Here is a 24,151-nt window from a genome sequence, read left to right as displayed (position 1 = left end):
CGTGTACTGCAAAACACAAAATAATGTCTGTATGCACATAGTTTATATTTTGTGTATTTCTGTTTGTATTTAGAGATATTAACAATATTTCTCTGTTGTTAGTACTTCATCATTTTCTTTGATTACCTGAACTTTCTTGTTATCATAGTTTCACATTGTTCAACTCACATTATTAATCGATAACTACAATTTGTATTACAAAACATTTATTTTTCAAAAGTAAGATCCTCTAGAGCCATTCGACATTTAAAGTTTGTTCGAATGCTTTGGACAAATGTGTACAACCAACAATCTATATACTTAATAACACACTAAACTCGCACAGCTGCAGACAACATTAAACCGTGAGGTCAAATTTAAAAGAACTAAAGAAATAAATTAAATAAAACAGTGGTATCCAACCTGGGCGTCGAGAGCCCATTTCAGGCTGCACATCCTGAAACGCAGACGCAACATATTTCATTGCCGGGAAGAGAGAACCATAAAAAAAAAATAAAAAAACATTTTCAGTTCATCTACATAATCCTGATCAAGGCAGTGGGCAGGCTGACCAGAGTAAGTTACAAGCCAGACTAACGGAGCCCCCCCCCTCCCCCCACACACACACACACACACACAGACACACACACACAAGTCTGCCATGATAAGCCTAACCCTTGGTCCTTTGGTGGATAACGATGGTCAACCAAGAGAAACAAACTCCAAGCAGACACTGCCCGAAGGCATGATGGACGGAATTCAGTGTAGAAATGTAAATGAAAAGGATACAGAAGCAGAGGTGTTGTACGGAAACTTCAGAAGTTTTAAAAAGAGAAAGCAGATTTTGAAAAGAAGCAACCGGAAAAAGCCCCATCCTTCTCTGCCTTCTCCCGGTTTCATTTCTCCGGCATTAAGAAGCGTTGCTTTGACGCACCTGTTGACCAATCAGGGAAGAGATGTCCTGATTGGTCAGAATGGAGCAGGGAGGAGACTGAAATCGAAAGTCTCATACCGAGGCAGCAGCATCATCAAATAGAAGAGATGTCGTCCACGAGCATTTCACCCACTATCATCTGAAGGACGGCCATGGCTATGAAAATAACACTCACGTTTGAGCTCTCACATTTACAGCACCTTTAATAAAAACAATAATTTGGTGTTACAGTTCATCATCATCTCCCACTTTTTTTCGTTTTAGCAGGGAGAGTGTGGTAGCATAACCACCGGTGGCCCAACAGGATTGAGATATGGCACAAAATGTAATATAAAATGTAAAAATAAAAAAGGCCAACAAATGTTTACAAGAGTGCACTGGAATGGGAATGAGCCGATGACGAGCGTAGCGCACGCTGGCTGCTGGTACACCTGGGCGCCATGACATCTAGCCAGCGCTATTTAGTGCAAATCACCTCCAGTGTAACAGTAGCGGGCAGCTAGCATTGGATGGACAGATGACATAAAATAAGACCTGATTAGCCCAGATGCTAATAATGCTAAACAAGCAACAGCCCTTAATAATAATAATGAATTCATTCTGTGTCAGCATCCCTCCTCTCATTCACACGCACACACAAACAAACCTATACAAATCTATACAAGGGCTATATAAAACTCTTTCTATCTGCTCAACAGCACTCGGATCCGTGTTCAAAAATAATCCTCTGCGCCCGACCTCCGGGCTCCGTGTCAGCGCCTCCCGGCCGGCCGTCGGCCACGCCCGCTCGGCGTGGCTTGGTTACTATGGCGATGGGCCGTTGCTAGATTCTGGAGAACCTGCAGGATGGAAAAGGTCAAGACGTTGGGAAGGAACAGTGGTTCTAATTCATGCACTCACAGTGGTTCTAATTCATGCACTCACAGTGGTTCTAATTCATACGTTCACCTGGCTGTGGTTCTAATTCATGCGCTCACCTGGCCGTGGTTCTAATTCATACGTTCACCTGGCCGTGGTTGTAATTCATGCTCTCACCTGGCCGTGGTTGTAATTCATGCGCTCACCTGGCTGTGGTTTTAATTCATGCGCTCACCTGGCCGTGGTTGTAATTCATGCGCTCACCTGGCCGTGGTTCTAATTCATGCGCTCACCTGGCCGTGGTTCTAATTCATGCGCTCACCTGGCTGTGGTTTTAATTCATGCGCTCACCTGGACGTGGTTCTAATTCATGCGCTCACCTGGCAGGTCCAGGGGGGCGTTGGCCAGCAGGTCTGCGTCCAGCAGGTCTGCGTCGACGTACTGCGCGCCAAACACACGCAGCAGCTGGTCGAAGTATTTACACTCCTGCTTCTCCGTCCCGCCCCTGCAGACAGGAAGCCACAACAGCGTGAGTGACAGCAGAACCAACGAATGGCGGCTTGGGTCAGTTATGGAGCCGTTGAGGGGATCAGTGGATTCAAGGAAATTAAAAACGACAGACCCTGGAGCCCCAGAATGTGGAGCGTGAGCGGAGACTTCACCAGGATCAATAATAATATGGACCCTTTGTGTATTAATTAGGTTTATATATTTACACATGTCCTAGCGTACCGCGGTCAGTAGACCATCAAGAGATAAGATACTTTATTCATCCCCAGGCTAAAAACAACAGGCTACCCAAAAGGCTAAGGGTGTTAAGCTGTGTTAGCCCAACTAGACTCTGATCTGGAATAGATCAGAGCGCATCTTTATTAGCAAAAACAACAACAACCACCAGTACCACCAGTATCCCCCCCCCCCACCTCCACCCACCCCCCCCCCAGTACCACCACCACCACCCCCACCCCCCCCTCTACCCCCCCCCCCCCCCCCCCCTCCGCTCACCGGCTGTCCTCCACGAAGCGTCTGAAGCTCCTCTTGAGCCTCTTGATGCGGGTCTGGCACTGCTGGGGGGTGCGGTGGAACCCGGCCCCCGCCATGGCCCGGGACACCTGGGTCAGCGCCGGCTTGGTCTTGTTGGAGCTCCTCAGCGCCTCCTGGATGCCGTCGCTGCCCCAGAGCTCCAGGAGCAGCTCCGTCTCCTCCTCGCCCCACGTCTGCTTGGTGCCGTCCGCCGCGGGGAGGAGGGCTGCTGTGGGGGGGGGGGGGGGGGGGGGGGGAGGGGGAGAGGGAGAGGGAGAGGGGGAGGAGGAGGAGGAGGAGAGGGGGGAGGAGGAGGAGGAGGAGAGGGAGAGGAGGAGGGGGAGGGGGAGGAGGAGGAGGGAGAGGAGGAGGAGGAGGGCAGGGAGAGGAGGAGGAGGGGGAGGGGGAGGGGGAGGAGGAGGAGGAGGAGGGGGGGGAGGAGGGGGGGAGGGAGAGGAGGAGGAGGAGGAGGGGGAGGGGGAGGAGGAGGAGGATGAGGGGGGAGAGGAGGGGAGGGGGGAGGAGGAGAGGGAGAGGAGGAGGGGGAGGGGGAGGAGGAGGAGGGAGAGGAGGAGGAGGAGGGCAGGAGGAGGAGGAGGAGGGAGAGGAGGGAGAGGAGGAGGAGGAGGGGAGGGAGAGGAGGAGGAGGAGGAGGGGGAGGAGGGGAGGGAGAGGAGGAGGAGGAGGGAGAGGAGGAGGAGGAGGAGGAGGAGGAGGAGGAGGGAGAGGAGGGAGAGGAGGAGGAGGAGGGGAGGGAGAGGAGGAGGAGGAGGAGGACGAGGGGAGGGAGAGGAGGACGAGGAGGAGGAGGAGGGGGAGGAGGAGGGAGACGAGGAGGAGGAGGAGGAGGAGGAGGAGGGAGAGGAGGACGAGGAGGAGGAGGGAGAGGAGGAGGAGGAGGGAGAGGAGGAGGAGGAGGAGGAGGAGGAGGAGGAGTAGAGGAGGGAGAGGAGGATGAGGAGGAGGAGGAGGAGGAGGAGGAGGAGGAGGAGGAGGAGGAGGAGGAGGAGGAGGAGTAGAGGGAGGAGGAGGAGGAGGAGGAGGAATGTAGAGAGAGGTGGAACGTTAGGACACATTAAGGATGGGTCTGGCTGGCGGTGATTCGGTCGGCATAACGACGACAGAGGGCGACACGGCACCATAGCCCCTCCCTGCCAGTCGGCACAAGCAGAGCGCTCAGAAGACCCCCGCCGTCACGTCGAGATGCCCCCCCTGAGACCGGGGGCGCCACTCACCCAGGTCCTGGTCCAGGTCGGGGAGGTCGGGCATGAGCTCGTTGGGGTACTCCCCCAGGCCGGGGTCCTCCCCCAGGCCCCCGTCGTCCTCGTCGCCCTCGTCCACGCTGATCACCTTGTTGTAGATCTGCTCCATCTGGTCGAAGTACTTGAAGTCCTTCCTGCAGGAGGAGGAACCACACGTCGGTCAGGGGAGGTCTGTGATTCACGGCGGTCCCAACAGAAGCACACGCTCTGAAGTCACGATAGCAACGGAAAAGTCTTTTAAAACACTTAGTTGGCGGGTCCTGGGCCAGGAGCAGCTCCAAAGCGTGAGGTAGGAGTGGTGCCTCGGCCCCGGCCCTGGCCCGGCGCCTCGGCGCGGTGCCTCGGCCCCTCGGCCCCGGCCCGGCCCGGCGTGGTGCCTCGGCCCGGCGCGGTGCCTCGGCCCCGGCCCGGCGCGGTGGGGTGGGGCTCCCTTCCCTCTTAACATCAGCTCTCTGAACGGACGATGGCCTGAAATAAATCACTGACGGTCCCAACGTCCCCGACGCTCCCAAATCACTGACGGCCCCATCGTCCCTGACGACCGACGACCCCAACGCCCCACGACCCCAGCGCCCTCGACGGTCCCAACGTCTCCGACGCTCCCTAACCGCTGACGGTCCCGCCGCTCCCACCCCCGGCGGTCCGGACGGGAGCCCCTACTTGTCGTGGTGGAAGGCGGCGCGGAGCCTCTTGAGCCGCGTGCAGCACTGCTCCGGGGAGCGGCCGAAGCCCAGCCCCCGCATCTTCTGGGAGATGTAGTCGTAGAGGTGGCGCGTGCGGCCGCCCGCCGTGAGGGTCAGCTGCACCCCGTCCTCCCCCCACACGGCCAGCAGCGTCTCCGTCTCCCGCTCCGACCACGGCATCTTACGGCTGGACTCCGCCTGGCCCCCCGGGGAGGCCTCAGCTGGAGGAGGGGACGAGGAGGAAGAGGAAGAGGAGGAAGACGAAGAGGAGAAGGAGGAGGAGGAGGAGGTTAGTTTGTGGCGGCTCCTTAGTGCCCCCCCCTCCCCCCCTCCCCTTTGGTTCAATATTCCCAACATCCGCAAAAGAACATTAAAAGGCCAGAAACAACCCCCACACTGTCACACGACCCCCCCGTACCCCGTGACCCCCCGTACCCCGACGTGACCCCCCGTACCCCGACGTGACCCCCCGTACCCCGTCGTACCCAATGACCCCCCCATAGCCCATGACCCCCCGTACCCCGTGACCCCCCAGACCCCATGTACCCCCATGACCCCCCGTACCCCGTGACCCCCCCGTACCCCGTGACCCCCCCGTACCCCGTGACCCCCCCCGTACCCCGTGACCCCCCCGTACCCCGTGACCCCCCCCATACCCCATGACCCCCCCCATACCCCATGACCCCCCGTACCCCCATGCCGTGGTGTGACCTTTCCCCTACCCAGGAGGTCGTCCTCGGGGTCCAGGAGGGAGAGCGCCCCCCCGTCCCCCCCGGTGGGGTCGAAGGGGGGGGCTCCGCTGTCCCCCAGCACTGGCTCCATCAGCTGGTAGTAGGTGAACAGCATGGGGTGGCCCCCGCTCCTGGAGGGGGGGGGGGGAGTATTAGAACACACACACACACACACACACACACACACACACACACACACACACACACACACACACACACACACACACACACACACACACACACACACACACACACACACACACACACACACACACACACACACACACACCACTTGTGTGTGGCTGTCCTACTCTTGTCTCTGCTCGTCTCCGTCCTCCAGAGCCCCCTCTACCCTGGCCTCCATAACCCTCATCGACCCCCGGGGGTCCAGCCAGCAGCCTGGGGCCTGAGCCCCCTCTACCCTGGCCTCCATAACCCTCATCGACCCCCGGGGGTCCAGCCAGCAGCCTGGGGGTCCAGCCAGCAGCCTGGGGCCTGAGTCCCCTCTATCCTGGCCTCCATAACCCTCATCGACCCCCGGGGGGCCTCGCTACAAATGTAGAGTGAAATTACAAATCAGCATTTGGAATTTGTATTTGTTGTAAATTAAAATGAAGACCAAACCACAAGCCTACTAGCTTACATTCTCACTAACCAACCTAACCCTAACCCTAACCAGCCAGCAGGCAGGCGACCGATAACCAGCCGTCCAGTCGACCAGCCCCCCGTGCAGAGGCTGCGGTAGGTCTTCTTCAGACCGCCCCCCTTACCTTCGGCTGTTGCAGAAGTTGCGGTAGGTCTTCTTCAGGTTCTTGATGCGGGCCTGGCACCCCTCGGCCGTGCGGGGGTACCCCAGCTCCGCCATGCTGCCCGCCAGCTCGCCGTAGATGTGGCTGTTGTGGACGCACGCCCGCAGGCTGTCCTGCACCTCGGCCGACGCCCACAGCCCGACCAGCGCCACCGTCTCGGGCTCCGACCACGGCCCGCTGGCCCCGCTGGCCCCGTTGGCGCCTGCTGCAGGGGCCCAGAGGGGGGGGGGGGGGTTAGAGACAGACTTTACAGCAACAGTAAGGGTGCACTCACACTAGGCCATCTGGCCGTGGCCGTGGCCGTTCACACCTAACCGCGCTCAAATCTGCCAGTGTGAGTGTGGCCAGTCTGGCCAGGCCAGGCCAACTTGGCCACTTGGGAGAGGTGTGCTGCTACGGTACGGGCCGCTACGGTACAGATGCTAATGAGCCGACACGCGCACACGCACGGCTACGCAACCTGAGCTGGATGACGTATAGTCCATGCGACGACCACGGACATGATAAAGGCGACGAGCCTTCTTTCCCATGAAACGGTAAACATGGCGTCAAGCGATGTTTACGCTTGTTTTCGTACTCGAAAAAATCAGCAGTGAGAGTGGGCTCTATCTGAGAACGGCTCCAAATAAGCAACAGACTCAGCAAAGTGTGAACTGTGTTCTCTGTGTTGTCCATTTTTGTTAAAACTCTGACTGGCGGCAGACTTTATTATTGTCCATGCAGCGGACGCTTGGTGATGACGTATGTACAAGAGCCTACCCTGGCCAGGCCACAGTTGCGACGGCCAACGGCCACGGCCAGATGGCCGAGTCTGAGTGCACCATAAGATTTGTATGAATTTTTATTTGACAATTCAATAGTTAAATAAAATATGTTATAATATCAATTCATCTCAACACATCGGCCTTGCCTAAAGGAAAGACTTTATATGTTGACTGCTTCCAATGCTGTATTGGTCATACTACAGAATGATTTATTGCTAGTTTAGTGAATGATAGTGATTAGGATCCCATCACAACGCGATGACAGACCCGGTCGGCGCGGCCGGTGTTTCGCTGCAGGCCCAAGGCCGTCCCAATCGGCCGATTCCGAAAACAGGCAGATTCCGTACCAGTAATCACTCATATCGATTGAAGTTGCCCAGATCGTCCACTAGGTGGCGATATACGTGCTACTCCAGACGAGACCACTATATATCCATAGATCCCTTTAACCACTTCTTCCACCGGCCAAAAGCCTAGACACTTAAACGTACGCACTAATGAATAGACAGAAGAAGAGGGTTTGTCTGGTGCTTGTCGGTGATAAACATCACTACAATATACTGCACTGCAACAGTTTGGAGTGACAGTTGGACTAACCATTTGAGTGACAGCTAGAGCGACAGTCGGTCTAACTGTTTGAGCGACAGCTAGACTAACAGTTGGTCCAGCTGTTTGAGTGACAGTTGGTCCATCTGTTTGAGTGACAGTTGGTCCATCTGTTTGAGTGACAGTTTGTCTAAATGTTTGAGTGACAGTTGGACTAAAGGGCAGATTATGGTCCCACGTTCCCACAACGCTATGACCACACAGACGCTTCGACGCAGTCCTGAACCTTTATGGTTCTGCGTTGGGTTTTAGTGAGCGGACCAATCACAGCCCTCGCTGCTGCGTCGCCTCGACGGAGGGTAAACGTATTGGGGAGGCGCGTGTCTGGCCCTTGCTGTGGACGCAAAGAGGGTCCGCGAGGACGTGAGGGGTCCGTAGACCCCCTTGCTTTGCGTGGACGTGGGACCACAATCAGCCCTTAACAGAGGGACTAACTCATCACTCAACGGGTTGGGTGGGCCGTCATGGAGAGGAAGGTAACCCTACCGGCTGTCTCCTGCTCCTCCTCTTCCTCCTCCTTGACCTCGCTCTCGTCGTTGACCTCCTGGCCCAGGATGGCCTCCAGCTGGGGGTAGAACTTGTACTCCACCTTGCTCTTCAACCGCCTGGAGCAAGGAGTAAAACAACAAATGACCTCAGTCACATATCTGCACGAAATATCTTTAAACCAATATTTGGAAGACTAAAGATCTAGGCGTTCAATTTTGAACAGATATTACTATGGGAGGTACTAATGACAGACACACACACGGACGGATACAGACAACAGCACAGACACACATAAAACACAAAGACGTCACACAAGGACAGACATAAGGAAGACAGACAGACAGACAGCAGACTCACTTCTTGCGGTCGTAGCACTGGCGGAAGTGCGCCCTGAGCGCCTTGACCTTCCAGCGGCACTGCTCCTGGCTCTTGCCGTGGCCCCGCCCCCTCATGCGCTCCGAGATCTCGGCGTAGACGTGGCCGTTGTGCACGGCACCACGCAGCGCCCGCTGCACCTCCTCCTCGCCCCACACCGCCATCAGAGCCAGCGTCTCCTCGTCAGACCACAGGCTGGGCTTAGACGAGGCCGTGGCCTCTGGAGGGAGGGGAGAGAGAGAGAGAGAGAGAGAGAGACACAGAGACAGAGACAGAGACAGAGAGAGAGAGAGAGAGAGAGAGAGAGAGAGAGAGATGAGTGGTGCTGGAGCTTCACCACAGCTCAGAGGTTCGGAAGCTCTAACGCGTCTAAACGTAAACCTTCCCTCCTTCTGAAATACGAGCGGTCAGGAAACGCCCCTCGGAGGTTCGCAGGCTACGACATAAAACCGAAAAAACGGATCGTTGGTGAGACTAGAGTATTGATGGCCGCTGGGGCCTCTTTGCGCTTCAGGTTAAGGTCCGAACCTCCCAGCTTTTTGAAAGCGGCATCAGAGCCGTTATCTGGAGGGTCGTGTGTTCACACACGAGTGAAGCGCTGGGAGAATATCAGGATGTCTTAAAGGTCCCGTATCATACCACCAGGTGGGAGTGGGATCAGCCTCTACTGCCTCGAGTGACGGCACAAGTGGGCGTGTCCTCGTGTGCGCTGGACAGATCAGTCTACCAGCTAATCACACTCACACCTGGTGGTATAATACGGGACCTTTAAAGTCGCAGATCTGTAGGACGTCATTTCGATTCAACGCCATGCCCGGCTCGTTTCTGACCAATCGGAGCATCTCTTCCCTGATTGGTTCAAGGGGGTTAAATGTTGCGTGTCAATCACAAGTGCATGCGGCTGAATTGCGCCTCATTTCTGGTGATGTTTACGTGGTTCAAACGCTTGAAAACAAATCGTCATGTCTCTCTGTCGAACTTAGAAAACATTCAATACTCCCGGTGAATCCCGAGGTGACCATTGTCCCGTGTGCGAGTGTTACCCACTTGATCCACATTGCACTTATTCACAGTACCCAACAGTGTAGCATCTGCAGTAGCTGCTATCACTGCTGCCCACAGGGAGTGGGTTAGCCTAGCGAGTGTTAGTACTTTCACTTGGTTCTATGAACTTCTTTACTGTGCTGACAGCGATATATTGTTTCACTTATGACAAATGTACTCATTGTAAGCCGCTTTGGGTAGAAGCGTCTGCTCAACGCCCTGGAGGTACAGGTGAACTACCGGCGCCGTTGGCCGACTCCCCGTCGGACTCCTCTGAGACGGTCGCAGCGTCGGGGAGCAGCAGCGAGGAGGTCGACGGCTGCTTCTCCACGATCTGCTCCAGGAGGTCGTAGAACTTGAAGTCGATCTTATCCGTCCCCGACGTTCTGCCCACGACGATGAGAGGGACGGGTTAGGAGTGCACACACACACACACACACACACACACACACACACACACACACACACACACACACACACACACACACACACACACACACACACACACACACACACACACACACACACACACAGTAGACCAGTTGTTGACCGGGGGGAGGCAAAAAGTTAGTAAACCGGTCGTAATTTTTTATTTTGAGGCGGCAGGGGTGTTGTCGCAGCAAAATGTAACTAATAAAGTAACTGTAATCTAACGTAGTTACTTTTAAAATTAAATAATCAGTAAAGTAACTAAGTGACGATTTTAAGGAGTAACTAGTAATCAGTAATCTGATTACTTTTCAAGGTAACTGTGGCAACACTGCCAGGCGACCCGCTCTACCTCCTGAGCCACGTAGTGGATACGGTGTCGACCCCCCAACCTAAAACACTGAGTTTAAATCCCCCCACCCCCCTCGCCCACAAGAGAGGCCTTCAAGGCTCCGCCCTAACCCTAGGCTCCGAGACCGCCCCGGGCCCCACCCCGGGCCCCGTAGGGGGGCAGGGTCCACACTGTGTTACGGCCGTTGGGTGGCGCCCCCCGGTGGTACCTGAGGTTCTCGCGGGCCTGGCGGTAGCGGGCCTTCAGCCTCTTCACCCGGGTGTGGCACTGGCCGGCGCTGCGGTAGAACCCGTTGGCGCCCAGCTTCTCCGAGATGTCCGTGAAGACGTGTCCGTTGTGGGGGCTTCGCCGAAGACTGTACTGAACCTGAGAGGAAGGACCCGTTAACGGGGGGACAACCCGTTAACCGAGGAACCTCCCGTTAACCGAGGAACCTCCCGTTAACCGAGGAACCTCCCGTTAACCGAGGAACCTCCCGTTAACCGAGGAACCTCCCGTTAACGGGGGAACAACCCGTTAATCGAGGAACCTCCCGTTAACCGAGGAACCTCCCGTTAACCGAGGAACCTCCCGTTAACCGAGGAACCTCCCGTTAACCGAGGAACCTCCCGTTAACCGGAGGAACCTCCCGTTAACCGAGGAACCTCCCGTTAACCGAGGAGGTTAACTACTTTGCTCTCTGGCGTCCTCTCATCACGGCGGAGTAGCGCAGACGAGGAACTCCCATGATGCATTCTGATGAACGCGCTCTCTTACGTGGTGGTCGCCCCACAGCTCCAGGAGGATGACCGTCTCCTTGTCCGACCAGGGGACCTTCCGACGCTCCACGGCCCCTAGGGGCGCAGACACAGAGGAGGACGTCAGGGCTCCACCACACTGACCGGGTTAGGGGACCCAGACACAACGCACTTTATAAAATAAACACCAAAATAAACCCTATAGGACACTGGGATCACTGATAAATACGACAGCACAACCACTTGACCAGCTGACACACGTTGGTAAGGTGTGAACCACAGCAGACCACTCTGGTGAACCCCCCCCCCCCCCCTGCGTACCCATCTCCCGGTGCCAGGCGGAGAGGTCTGCGTGGGTGGGCCTCTCCTCGTCCTCCTGCTCGGGGCGGTCCAGGGGGTCCAGGGGGTCCAGGGGGTCGCTGCTCTCCTCCAGCGGCGCCTCAGAGAACGACAGGTCCGTGGTCAGGACCCGGCCCAGCTGCTCATAGAACTTACACTCCACCTGCCGCTTCCCCTGGAGGCTGGGGGGGGGGGGGGGGAGGAGGGAGAGAGAGAGAGGGAGGGGGGAGGGCGAGAAGAGAGAGGGAGGGAGAGAGAAGGAGGGGAGAGGGGGAGAGAGGGAGGGAGGGAAGGGTAGAGGGGGGGAGGGAGGGAGGGAGGGAGGGAGGGAGGGAGAGGAAGAGAGGGGGGGGAGGGCGAGAAGAGAGGGAGGGAGGGGGAGGGAGAGAGAGAGAGGGGAGGGAGAGAGGGAGGGAGGGAAGGGTAGAGGGAGGGAGGTGGAGGAGGGAGGGAGGGGGAGAGAGGGAGGGGGAGAGACCACACATTACATTTTTTACGACTTTTAAATGTAAATTCAACCGAAAAACAAAGAGAACATGCGCCCCACGGTGGGTACCACCAACTCATGAGTACGATGACGCCGTGACGGGACGGCTCCAGAGCAGACGTACTTGTTGTTGTAGCACTGCCTGAAGGTGGACTTGAGGCGCTTGAGCCGGCTCTGACACTGCTCGGCGCTGCGCGAGTAGCCCAGCGCGCCCATCATCTGGGCGATGGACGGGAACACGGGCCCCCTCCTCTGCACCCCCTTCAGCCCCTGCTGCACCTGGTCCTTCCCCCAGATGTTCACCAGGCACTGCGTCTCCGCGTCCGTCCACGGAACGCTTCGGGGCGCTTCCGCTGGCGGCAGAGTCAAAAGTTAGCTTTGTGTAAAAAAAAATATATGAAAAGTGAGATACCTTAAAGCTGCACTATGTAGGCTGTCCCATGAGCAGCCCCTAGTGGTTTGGGGTGGAGCTGCATTCAGAGATAAATACTTTTAGGTCGACAGTTAGTCAACGATTTTAGAAAAGGGGACGTCAAAAAAACGATTTATAGAGAAAATGCCTCTGGATGGATTCAATCGTTGACGGCTGCGTTGCATTCTTGAGCGACTTTCTAGTTTAGAGGTTTTTTAAATGGTGTAAATAGCGGCAGTAGACAACATGATATATAGTGCAGCTTTAAAGAGAGACAAACACAAATAAAAAGTAATATATATACATCTATCCTTTTTATTTTTGTCTCACAACACTAAGGTCATTCTCAGCATCGAGGGGGAATTTACCTCCTAACCATGAAGTTAATAAGATGGCTGTCCATTAAGCTAGACAGAGCCTCATGTCACATCCAGTCGAGTCAGCTTATGGAGACAAAGCGAGGAAACGACTGAATGGAATGAACGGAGGAGGGACGCGATTAAACCGAAACCAGGACAGATCCCCCTCACCTCCCATCACCTCTCGACTGGGGCAGCCGAGAATCTGCAGGTCTTCATCGTCCTCTTCCTCCTGCTTCAGCTCCTCTTCCTCCTGCTTCAGCTCCTCCTCCTCCTCCTCCTCCTCTTCGTCCCCCTCCCCCTCCTCCTCCTCTTCCGGGTCGTAGGTCACCTTGGGGCCGCCCGACGGCCCCCCCAGCACGCCCTCCAGCTGCTCGTAGAACTTGCACTCCGTCTTATTGGTGGTTTTTCTTCTGTGTGTTGAAATACACAGTGTGGATACAGACGGTGAAATACACAGTGTGGACACAGACGTTGAAATACACAGTGTGAACACAGACGTTGAAATACACAGTGTGAACACAGACGGTGAAATACACAGTGTGAACACAGACGGTGAAATACACAGTGTGAACACAGACGGTGAAATACACAGTGTGAACACAGACGGTGAAATACACAGTGTGAACACAGACGGTGAAATACACAGTGTGAACACAGACGGTGAAATACACAGTGTGAACACAGACGGTGAAATACACAGTGTGAACACAGATGGTGAAATACACAGTGTGAACACAGACGGTGAAATACACAGTGTGAACACAGATGGTGAAATACACAGTGTGAACACAGACAGTGTGAATATAAAAGTTTTTTTTGTTTTTCTTTGCATCAGATCCCAGATCCGTAGGCTTATGTCCAATCCAAATATCACAACCCTGCACTGCGTAACCTCCAGAGACCGACAGAAAGACGAACATCTCCACCACCCACAACACCACCAGCACCACCACCAGCACCACCACCACCTCCTCCAGCACCTCCTCCACCATCACCAACTCCTCCTCCACCCACCTGTTCCTCTTCAGGCAGTGGCGGTAGGCCTTCTTCAGCCTCTTGATGCGGACCTGGCATTGCTCCACGCTGCGGACGTGTCCGTGCTCCGCCAGCCTCTGGGCGATGAGCGAGAAGATGTGGCGGTTCTTGATGCAGCCCTGCAGCCCCCGCTGCACCGAGTCCTTCCCCCAGATCTCCAGCAGCCGGAGGGTCTCTTCGTCCGACCAGGGGGCCTTGTTCTCTACCGCCGCCTCCGCCGGCACGGAGGGCGCCTGGGGGTCTGCAGGGGAGGGGAGGAGTCAGTACAGGGAGGGGGAGGAGTGAGTACAGGGAGGGGTCAGTACAGGGAGGGGAAGGAGTCAGCACAGGGAGGGGGAGGTGTCAGAACAGGGAGGGGGAGGAGTCAGCACAGGGAGGGGGAGGAGTCAGCACAGGGAGGGGGAGGAGTCAGCACAAGGAGGGGGAGGGGTCAGCACAAGGAGGGGGAGGGGTCAGCACAAGGAGGGGGAGGAGTCAGCACAAGGAGGGGGAGGGGTCAGCACAAGGAGGGGGAGGGGTCAGCACAGGGAGGGGGAGGAGTCAGCACAGGGAGGGGGAGGAGTCAGCACAGGGAGGAGTCAGCACAGGGAGGGGGAGGAGTCAGCACAAGGAGGGGGAGGGGTCAGCACACGGAGGGGGAGGGGTCAGCACAGGGAGGGGGAGGGGTCAGCACAGGGAGGGGGAGGGGTCAGCACAGGGAGGGGTCAGCACAGGGAGGGGTCAGCACAGGGAGGGGTCAGTACAGGGAGGGGTCAGTACAGGGAGGGGTCAGTACAGGGAGGGGGAGGAGTCAGCACAGCGGAGAGGGGAGGAGTCAGTACAGGGAGGGGGAGGAGTCAGTACAGGGAGGGGTAGGAGTCAGTACAGCGGAGAGGGGAGGGGTCAGTACAGTAGAGAGGGGAGGAGTCAGTACAGTAGAGAGGGGAGGAGTCAGTACAGTAGAGAGGGGAGGAGTCAATACAGTGGATAGGGGAGGAGTCAGTACAGTGGATAGGGGAGGAGTCAGTACAGTGGATAGGGGAGGAGTCAGTACAGTGGATAGGGGAGGAGTCAATACAGTGGATAGGGGAGGAGTCAGTACAGTGGATAGGGGAGGAGTCAATACAGTGGATATGGGAGGAGTCAATACAGTGGATAGGGGAGGAGTCAGAACAGTGGATAGGGGAGGAGTCAGAACAGTGGAGAGGGGAGGAGTCAGAACAGTGGAGAGGGGAGGAGTCAGAACAGTGGAGAGGGGAGGAGTCAGTACAGTGGAGAGGGGAGGAGTCAGTACAGTGGAGAGGGGAGGAGTCAGTACAGTGGAGAGGGGAGGAGTCAGTACAGTGGAGAGGGGAGGAGTCAGTACAGTGGAGAGGGGAGGAGTCAGTACAGTGGAGAGGGCATGGTGATAACAACATGTCATGGACTGTTAAAAGACACGAGTGAAACGGCTACAAAAAGCTTTAGAGAGACAGAGAGAGTCTGTGAGACTGACTGACAGACGGAGAGAGAGAGACACAAGAGAGAAAAGAAAAGGAATAAAAAGAGAAAAAAAAGAGAAGTGGAAGAAATGGGAAGACAGAGCTATGTAAATGAGTCGAGGGTGAAGGGGCGCAGACAGACAGACAGACAGACAGACAGACAGGCAGGCAGACAGACAGACAGGCAGACCTGTGTATTCTCCCCATATGGAGATCAACGGAGACTCTCCGGAGCTATCCACCTCCAGGCTGGGCTCCCTGCTGAGAGAGAGAGAGAGACAGAGAGACAGAGAGAGAGAGAGAGAGACTTGAGTCATCCGAGTGACGTGGGCGGGTTAGAGTCGTCTACAGGAAGGGGAGGGGCTTGTCTCTCAGGATGCAACCCGAGGACAGGTGGCAGGTGTTGTCGATGACTAATCCCCCCGCCGCCTCTTTAAAACAGGGCAGTGGCGGACAGACGGCAGCGACCCGCAGTGGGAGCACTGATTAGAGACAGCGCTAATGTGCGTCGACCGCTGATGGACAGGATGAACGGGGGACCAGTCGGGTAACGGGGCTGTAGGTCTGTCCACGTCCATAACCCTGGGACCATCGCCGTGTCAACCATGGTAACACGAGGAAGGGATGTACATCCTGACCATGTATCCAATTTAAACTGGTGTTCCTCAGGGCTCCGTAAGAGACACACTGATGTTCTTTTCTTTTGCATTTTAATGCTTTAATATAGAGTGAGATAGAGAGGAAGGTAGGGGAGAGAGAGGGGAGGTAGGGGAGACAGAGGGGAGGTATGGGAGACAGAGGGGAGGTAGGGGAGACAGAGGGGAGGTAGGGGAGAGAGAGGGGAGGTAGGGGAGAGAGAGGGGAGGTAGGGGAGAGAGAGGGGAGGTAGGGGAGACAGAGGGGAGGTAGGGGAGACAGAGGGGAGGTAGGGGAGAGAGAGGGGAGGCATGGGAGACAGAGGGGAGGTATGGGAGAGAGAGGGGAGGTATGGGAGAGAGAGGGGAGGTATGGGAGAGAGAGGGGAGAGAGAGGGGAGGTAGGGGAGAGAGAGGGGAGGTAGGGGAGAGAGAGGGGAGGTAGGGGAGAGAGAGGGGAGGTAGGGGAGAGAGAGGGGAGGTAGGGGAGACAGAGGGGAGGTATGGGGGAGAGAGGGGAGGTAGGGGAGAGAGAGGGGAGAGAGGGGAGAGAGAGGGGAGGTATGGGAGACAGAGGGGAGGTAGGGGAGAGAGAGGGGAGGTAGGGGAGACAGAGGGGAGGTATGGGAGACAGAGGGGAGGTAGGGGAGACAGAGGGGAGGCATGGGGGAGGTAGGGGAGAGAGAGGGGAGGTAGGGGAGACAGAGGGGAGGTAGGGGAGAGAGAGGGGAGAGAGGGGAGAGAGAGGGGAGGACATGCAGCAGATGACCACGGGCAGGACTCGAGCCCGGGTCGCTGCGTTGAGGGCGGAGCCTTTATGGAACGCGTTCTATTCCGTGGGAGGCGGAGTCTTACTGGGAAGGGGGTCGCTTCGAGGGCTGCTTCGCCGGGGGCTCGGGCGTCCGGCTCATCTTCCTCTTCCTCAGCGCCCGCCCCCCCCTGGAGATGTAGACGTCGTCGTCGGCTGAAAGCTCCGTGGGGGGCGGGGCGTCCGCGGGACCCGAGGCGTCCGGCGGACACATGGCGTCCGAGTCGTCCAATGACTCGCTCTCGGCTCTAATCTGCCCGGCGACGGCCTCCCTGCGCTCCCGCCTCAGTCGGGCCCGCTCCGCGCTCCGCCGGCCGCGGTCCTCGGCGCTGGTCGGGGTGTTGGGAACGTCGGGGAGCAGGGAGACGTCCTGGGAGGGGGAGTGGGACGCCGAGCTGACCTCCATCCTGGTCTTCGTCGGGAGGGCGAGGGAGTAGAGGATGCAGTCGTCCATCGGGAGCAGACTGGGATCTGGGAAGAAAGTGGGAGGAAGGGTCAAGGGAATGCAGACGACCTTTCAACAAAGACGAATCCACCAAGTCTGAACAAGCGCCAGAAGATACACAAGCAGCTTTCACTCTTCAGCGACGGTTCCTCAGCCTTCAGGGCGGATCATTCCTCCCACATTCCCGCAACGCAAGGGGCTTTACGGACCCATTACGTCTTGCGGACCCTCCTTGCGTTCACCGCCAGGGCCGGACGTGCGCCTCACAAAAGTTGTAACCTTGCGTCGAGGCGGCGCAGCAGCGAGGGCTGTGATTGGTCCGCTCACTAAAACCCGACGCAGAACCAAGACAGGATCACGACTGCGTCGAAGCGTCTGCGTGGTCCTCGCGTTGCGGGGACCCCAACCAGCCCTTCAGAGGCGTACCTTTCTCCTCGAACTGCTCCAGGTTGCCGTGGTGCTCCAGGGCCACCTTCATGTCCTCCCGCTGCCTGAAGGACTGCAGGGTGTCGTGGAGGAAGGAGGGGACGCCCACCAGCCACTCCACCATCTGCGGGCGGGGGTCAACGAGCTCAGCCCAGCAGCCCACTGCAGCGCAGCCACTCATCAGGCTATCGTCTGTTCAGCGCTTATTAGGTTGTTATTCTACTAGAATAATTGTTATTATTTTGTAATTGTTTATTGTGTCATTATTAATTATTAGGATTCACTGCAGATTCGGGCATGTAGGTAAGAAAATAAAACGTATTATATTATTATTTTAGTAAGAGATAATTCGTTTTGCTAAACGGCTGTTGCCAAATGTGGCATGCAGCAAAAACAACTGTCGCCACGGTAACAAGTACATGTTTTCACACTGAATCTATCTCTGTCCTTGACGACTGTGATAACTGTTGCTTGCTTCCCTAAGAAAAAGCACAGCATCCAGTCAAACATCTGACTTCACTCTGGACTCCCGGTCTTATCTGTGTTTGTGCTTCTAAACACGGATTAGACTGAGTCTCTGAATGGTGGATGAAATGAACACCTGTGTGAAGTCTGGGATGGGCAGCAGCTCGTCCAGTCTGGAGATGAACTCCCACACCAACATCTCCAGCGCTGTGTCGTACTTTGACCCAAAGTGCTCCGGGTAGACCTCCTAGAACGCACAGAGACACAGAGAGAGAGGGAGACAGAGACAGAGAGAGAGAGAGAGAGAGAGGGAGACAGAGACAGAGAGACAGAGACAGAGACAGAGAGAGAGAGAGAGAGAGAGAGAGAGAGAGAGGAGAGACCGGTTGACAGTTATAAACATATAGAGAGTATAGAGAATAGCTTCGAAATGTACAGTTGATGGCACATAACGTTTAAAGCTCTGGTCCTATACATGAACTGTTATGCGTCAGTATTAACATCAACAATACAAAGCAGCATTCCGACTGTCGACGGAGAGTGCCAACGTTTCCCATAATGCATATCCATGGGAACGGCCGGGCACAGATCGCCATGCGTGCGTGTGCGTGTGCGTGCGTACGCGTGTGCGTGTGCGTGCGTGCCTCACCTGGAAGAAGTGCGCCTTCTCCGCAGGGCTCTCCAGCAGAGTGTGCACCAGCTCCACAAAGTTGACCTCCGACTCCTCCACCTGGTCGACGGTGACCTGTGGCACCGGGGGGGGGTCGTTAGGATAACTCACCAACTAATAATGAACCCAACCGAATATAAACAGGAGGAGACGGCTCGGGAAGGGAGCGGGAGGAGGCAGGCCGTGTCAAACTCCCATCGGAAGGATCGTCCGGCCTGACTTTAGTTTATTAGCCGTCGTGTTTCACTGCACGTCGTCTTCCTTCATTTCACACTTCCAGGTCGCTTTTAGACGTGTGTGCTACCAGGGCCGACGGTGGAGGAGTCGTTAGGCTGATTAGCGTTCCTCTTCTCCTGCCTTCTTCCCTCTGGCTTCACAATGAAGAGAACCACCGGGGAAGCTTTCCTTCTACTCCCACGTCTGGTGACCTGCAGGCCTGAGGAAGTCCTGGTGTTCAAGAGGTCAACAACTCACTGGTCCAACTCACTCCTGGACCAGGAAACAACTCACTGGTCCAACTCACTCCTGGACCAGGAAACAACTCACTGGTCCAACTCACTCATGGACGAGGAAACAACTCACTGGTCCAACTCACTCCTGGACCAGGAAACAACTCACTGGTCCAACTCACTCCTGGACCAGGAAACAACTCACTGGTCCAACTCACTCATGGACGAGGAAACAACTCACTGGTCCAACTCACTCCTGGACCAGGAAACAACTCACTGGTCCAACTCACTCCTGGACCATGAAACAACTCACTGGTCCAACTCACTCCTGGACCAGGAAACAACTCACTGGTCCAACTCACTCCTGGACCAGGAAACAACTCACTGGTCCAACTCACTCCTGGACCATGAAACAACTCACTGGTCCAACTCACTCCTGGACCAGGAAACAACTCACTGGTCCAACTCACTCCTGGACCATGAAACAACTCACTGGTCCAACTCACTCCTGGACCATGAAACAACTCACTAGTTTAACTCACTCCTGGACCATGAAACAACTCACTAGTTTAACTCACTCCTGGACCATAAAACAACTTACTAGTTTAACTCACTCCTGGACCATGAAACAACTCACTGGTCCAACTCACTCCTGGACCAGGAAACAACTCACTGGTCCAACTCACTCCTGGACCAGGAAACAACTCACTGGTCCAACTCACTCATGGACGAGGAAACAACTCACTGGTCCAACTCACTCCTGGACCATGAAACAACTCACTGGTCCAACTCACTCATGGACCAGGAAACAACTCACTGGTCCAACTCACTCATGGACCAGGAAACAACTCACTGGTCCAGCTCACTCCTGGACCAGGAAACAACTCACTGGTCCAACTCACTCATGGACCAGGAAACAACTCACTGGTCCAGCTCACTCCAGGACCATGAAACAACTCACTGGTCCAACTCACTCCTGGACCAGGAAACAACTCACTGGTCCAACTCACTCCTGGACCAGGAAACAACTCACTGGTCCAACTCACTCCTGGACCATGAACAACTCACTGGTCCAACTCACTCCTGGACCATGAACAACTCACTGGTCCAACTCACTCCTGGACCATGAACAACTCACTGGTCCAGTTTGACCTCTGCCCTTATGAATGAGAAGGCCTGGACTGCGCAAAGGTTATTACGAAACATAGCATGGATTAAGTCTTATCGACATGCCCCCCCCCTAACCCCTCATAAATACACATGGGAGGACACTTCCTTACACACACACACACACACACCCCCGCCCCCCCCCCCCTGACAAAAGGCTTCCTTCCAATACACACCAACTCTCTGTGTTCTCGGGAGCTCCGACTAAACGTGTGTGAAACACGTTCACATCCTGGAGTCCACGCATCCCTCGTTACACTGGGAGGAGACTGGAGCCCCAGGGTGAATATTAGAGGGAGGCGTCCTATCGTGTGTGTGTGTGTGTGTGTGTGTCTGTGTGTCTGTGTGTGTGTGTGTGTGTGTGTCTGTGTGTCTGTGTGTCTGTGTGTGTGTGTGTGTGTGTGTGTGTGTGTGTGTCTGTGTGTCTGTGTGTGTGTGTGTGTGTGTTCAGGGCCCAGTGAGTGGTAGAGTTGAACCACTTCCATTGACCTTCGCCCTGTCCTTCCCCTAAAGCACGTGGTCCGGATTGTGCAACAGTCATTGAGCCGACGCGTCCAAAGCTCCGTGCGCACGCGGCGGAGAGAACCAAAGCCTGACGACAACACGACATCTCTTCTCTAACTCAGAGATACGGAGATCTGACCTCCCGACCTGGAGCTTCCTAACTTCCACATCCAACTGAAGTCGACCACGACAAGAGCCGAAACCACGAGGGCTGAGGAGCGAGACGGGACTCCTCCGTGATCCACCGCCCCGGGGGGGGACCAGCACCCGCCCCACGCGGTCCGCTCTGCTGGTCCGCTCTGCTGGTCCGCTCTGCTGGTCCGCTCTGCTGGTCCGCTCTGCTGGTCCGCTCTGCTGGTCCGCTCTGCTGGTTCTGTGTCCACCCTTTAGTGCTATTGAGGCCTGGTGACAGGCTGGTGACAGGCTGGTGCCAGGCTGTTGACAGGCTGGTTGGACTGTAAACAGTCACTGCTGTACTAAGGTGTGTGCTGTGACCAGAGTCAACGTCATGTTTATGGAGTGCTGTCATCTGTCACTCACTGGAATGCTTCATGCAGCTCTGTCGATTCTTTTGGGGGAACATTGTTTTAGAATGAACTCCAATCCTAGGGGAGCACGGAGAACGAAATCCCCAAAATGATGTTTCAAATGTTTCAAACACAGGAAAAACAAACTAACTGAGCTGGTCTCTCCCGGGTCAATCCACCCGCTGATGAACGGAGGAGTCCGTCAAGGAGAGGGAACGCGCCCAGATGGTGTTCAGGGTGGGGGTCGGGGGTCACTCACGTGGGGGTCGTTGGCCGTGCTGCTCGGAGCCTTGATCCGGTCCAGGTGGGGCTGGATGGTCTGGAGGTCCACCGGCTCAGTGCTCCGACACAGCTCCAGAACCAGCTGGACACACACACACACACACACACACACACACACACACACACACACACACACACACACACACACACACACACACACACACACACACACACACACACACACACACACACACACACACACACACACACACACTCTTCTTACCCGAACTTGTGTCAGGGTGGAACTGCAGAACGTTTGAGCGATAAAAAAACCTGAATGACGGCGTTTAAAAATCGTTTTAAAGATCTTCGACCTAAAGCAAGTCCGCCATGGGCGACGACACAAACAGACACAGTGGGACCGGGCCTCACCCGGGCCCTGAGCCCCAGGATGAGCTGCGCCCGCTGGCTGTAGCTCATCAGCTGGGGGACCAGCTCCGTCACCATGGTGACAAACTCCTCCAGCATCCCATAGTTGTCCACCAGTCCCTGCTGCACCACCTGCCACATGGCAGCCGAGAACAGTTGCAGGGGCGGAGCCATGAGGCGGAGGTACGCCACGGGGAACTCATTCCCTGTGGGGGGGGGGGGGGGGGGAGAAGAGAGAGAGAGAGAGAGAGAGAGAGAGAGAGAGACAGACAGAGAGAGAGACAGAGACAGAGAGACAGAGACAGACAGAGAGGTTAAACACCAACAAACCAATCAGGAGGAGTCTTTCATAGCCAGTGAACGCTCCGTTATTTTCTGACCTGATCCACAAACCTGATCCGAGTTGGTTTTGGCCGATACTTTTTCAGATTTGAAAAAAAGGACTTGCTTCGAGTTGTGTAGTTGCGTACCTTTTATGTTCCTTCGACATATGACGGTATGTTAATGAAAAGCACAAATTATTTAAATTGAACTATTGCAACTATGTCTTATAAATGTACCTCTCGACAATTAGTGAAATGTTTTAGGCCAGAAGATTTACCATAAAATCATCTATGAATTAATTAATAAATTAATGAATTAACTAACATCTTAAACTTTAATGAATATAAAAGTGTAAGATATTAGCACTAAGTACGAATGTTTCAGAATTGTTAAGTGTTCTTCAAAAGGGTCTTCAATACCAGGAACAAAAGTTGCACCAGATTCTTGAGGTTCTGCTTCCTGAGTTCTGCCCTTTGTGGTTTCTGTTTGAATACTGACTACTACGTTTCCTGTAGTGACTCCTGCCCTCTCAGCGAATGAGATAAACATGAGCTGTATTTTCACTGTCGTCTGTCACCATGGTTATTTGTTCTAATTGATTTCAGGTTCACCTGGTCGCATCTTTAGAGTAGATAATGTGACCGATGATTATTTTTGTTGTTATGGATATATATCTGTTGTTATGGATATATATCTGTTGTTATGGATACATCAGTATGAATTGAAGATCTCCGACAACATGGGCTATCGCAGTTGAGTGCTACTTCAGAATATACTTAAGGTCAATTAGTGACGGTATAAACATAGCTTCCTGAAACGAAAGACAACACATGTGGGACTGGCGAGGGCAGTGCATCCTCCCAGTAACCACACACACACACACACACACACACACACACACACACACACACACACACACACACACACACACACACACACACACACACACACACACACACACACACACACACACACACACACACACACACACACACACACACACACACACACACACACACACACACACACACACACACACACACAGGTTACAGTCCCCAGCAGCTCTGCACGCAAAATAACAAAAACAAAGAGAAACACCAGCGGAGTACTACTGCGGCAATCAGTACGGGGTCTGCCGCTGACCTGTGGACTGGACGCCGCTGACACATCGACCATGAACAACATGTGCAATGATAACATGTGCATTCATAACATGAGGATCAAAGCGCACTTTTGACCTGCGGCTTCGAGTTGAACTCTGCCTTGCTACTTAGTAGGTTAAAGCACGGAATACACGCACCTCGACTGCAGTCACTTTGAGCTCCGTGTTTAATTTCCATTGGGTTACGGGGAGTGAAAAAAAAAAAAGAGCCCCTCGTTTCCTCCGGGAGGGAAAAACCAACCCGCACACTGCTTTCTGCTGTCCGCACACGGCTACTGTAGAATAAAACAATGCTCAGCACAGCCGATCACTGCAGATCCTGCGAGATGCATCGGAAACATCGGCCGGCCATTTAAAACGAGGGCTTTATTTTCATTCTGGGAGTGGGTGGAGGGAGAACAAAGGTTCTGGTCTCATCCGCTTCAGTCCAGATCACGGGAAACCCTCGTCCCTGGTTGGCTGAAGGAGACCAGACCCGACCGGCTCCGCCCCGCAGGGTGGCGCTGTAGGGTCGTCTTCGAAGTCCTTAAAGTAACTTCCGGATTGGAATATTTTCGAAGTAAAAGCATGTTCTGCACGCTTGAACCTGTGAATCATAATAATGATAAAATGTTCTCTTTGTAGCGACTTAGCGAAACGTAACAATATATTTTAGGTATTGGACATTTCTGTAGTGAAAGTGTAAATGTTAATGAGCGTGTAAACTGCCATACAGAGACAATTTGCAAGTTACAGGATTTATGATTAG

At 54.9% G+C, this 24,151-nt stretch overlaps 1 protein-coding gene and 1 long non-coding RNA gene across 3 annotated transcripts; one reads left to right on the top strand and one right to left on the bottom strand.

Moving 5' to 3' along the window:
• Nucleotides 1–1,098: 1,098 nt before the first annotated feature.
• zgc:113263 (uncharacterized protein LOC503753 homolog) lies at nucleotides 1,099–23,897 on the bottom strand. Of its 2 annotated transcripts, none has more exons than XM_060049435.1 (24): nucleotides 23,542–23,897; nucleotides 21,921–22,123; nucleotides 21,526–21,630; nucleotides 18,599–18,694; nucleotides 18,086–18,196; nucleotides 17,485–17,608; nucleotides 16,661–17,084; nucleotides 15,361–15,431; nucleotides 13,690–13,951; nucleotides 12,844–13,085; nucleotides 12,026–12,254; nucleotides 11,397–11,596; nucleotides 11,095–11,171; nucleotides 10,547–10,704; nucleotides 9,798–9,943; nucleotides 8,496–8,733; nucleotides 8,136–8,254; nucleotides 6,241–6,484; nucleotides 5,462–5,601; nucleotides 4,717–4,960; nucleotides 4,030–4,190; nucleotides 2,777–3,023; nucleotides 2,152–2,276; nucleotides 1,099–1,752 (listed from the first exon to the last, which is right to left on the bottom strand). In XM_060049435.1, exons 1-24 carry the CDS (start codon nucleotides 23,579–23,581, stop codon nucleotides 1,718–1,720), a joined length of 4,041 nt encoding a protein of 1,346 aa, XP_059905418.1. In that variant the 5' UTR covers nucleotides 23,582–23,897; the 3' UTR covers nucleotides 1,099–1,717. The 2 variants fall into 2 exon arrangements, with proteins under 2 accessions (XP_059905418.1, XP_059905419.1); XM_060049436.1 differs by having other exon boundaries at nucleotides 15,361–15,428.
• On the top strand, nucleotides 20,307–21,514 carry LOC132455576 (uncharacterized). Its single transcript, XR_009525295.1, has 3 exons — nucleotides 20,307–20,517; nucleotides 20,687–20,918; nucleotides 21,140–21,514. It is a non-coding gene; the product is annotated as an uncharacterized LOC132455576 (long non-coding RNA).
• Nucleotides 23,898–24,151: the final 254 nt, after the last annotated feature.

Source organism: Gadus macrocephalus, chromosome 4, assembly GCF_031168955.1.
Source record: "Gadus macrocephalus chromosome 4, ASM3116895v1".
Classification (NCBI taxonomy): Eukaryota; Metazoa; Chordata; class Actinopteri; order Gadiformes; family Gadidae; genus Gadus; species Gadus macrocephalus.
Note: the sequence above shows the minus strand (reverse complement) of the source record. Positions and strands in the feature narration are given on the sequence as shown.

What these genes read in the sequence shown, in the direction of transcription:
- zgc:113263 (XM_060049435.1), bottom strand. Translation starts at nt 23,581, where the DNA reads ATGGAAATTAAACACGGAGCTCAAAGTGACTGCAGTCGAG. An exon ending in TCCTGGGGCTCAGGGCCCGG is followed by an intron (nt 21,631 to 21,920) that starts GTGAGGCCCGGT and finishes GTGTGTGTCCAG; the next exon opens with CTGGTTCTGGAGCTGTGTCG. An exon ending in GGAGCAGTTCGAGGAGAAAG is followed by an intron (nt 17,085 to 17,484) that starts GTACGCCTCTGA and finishes CTTTCTTCCCAG; the next exon opens with ATCCCAGTCTGCTCCCGATG.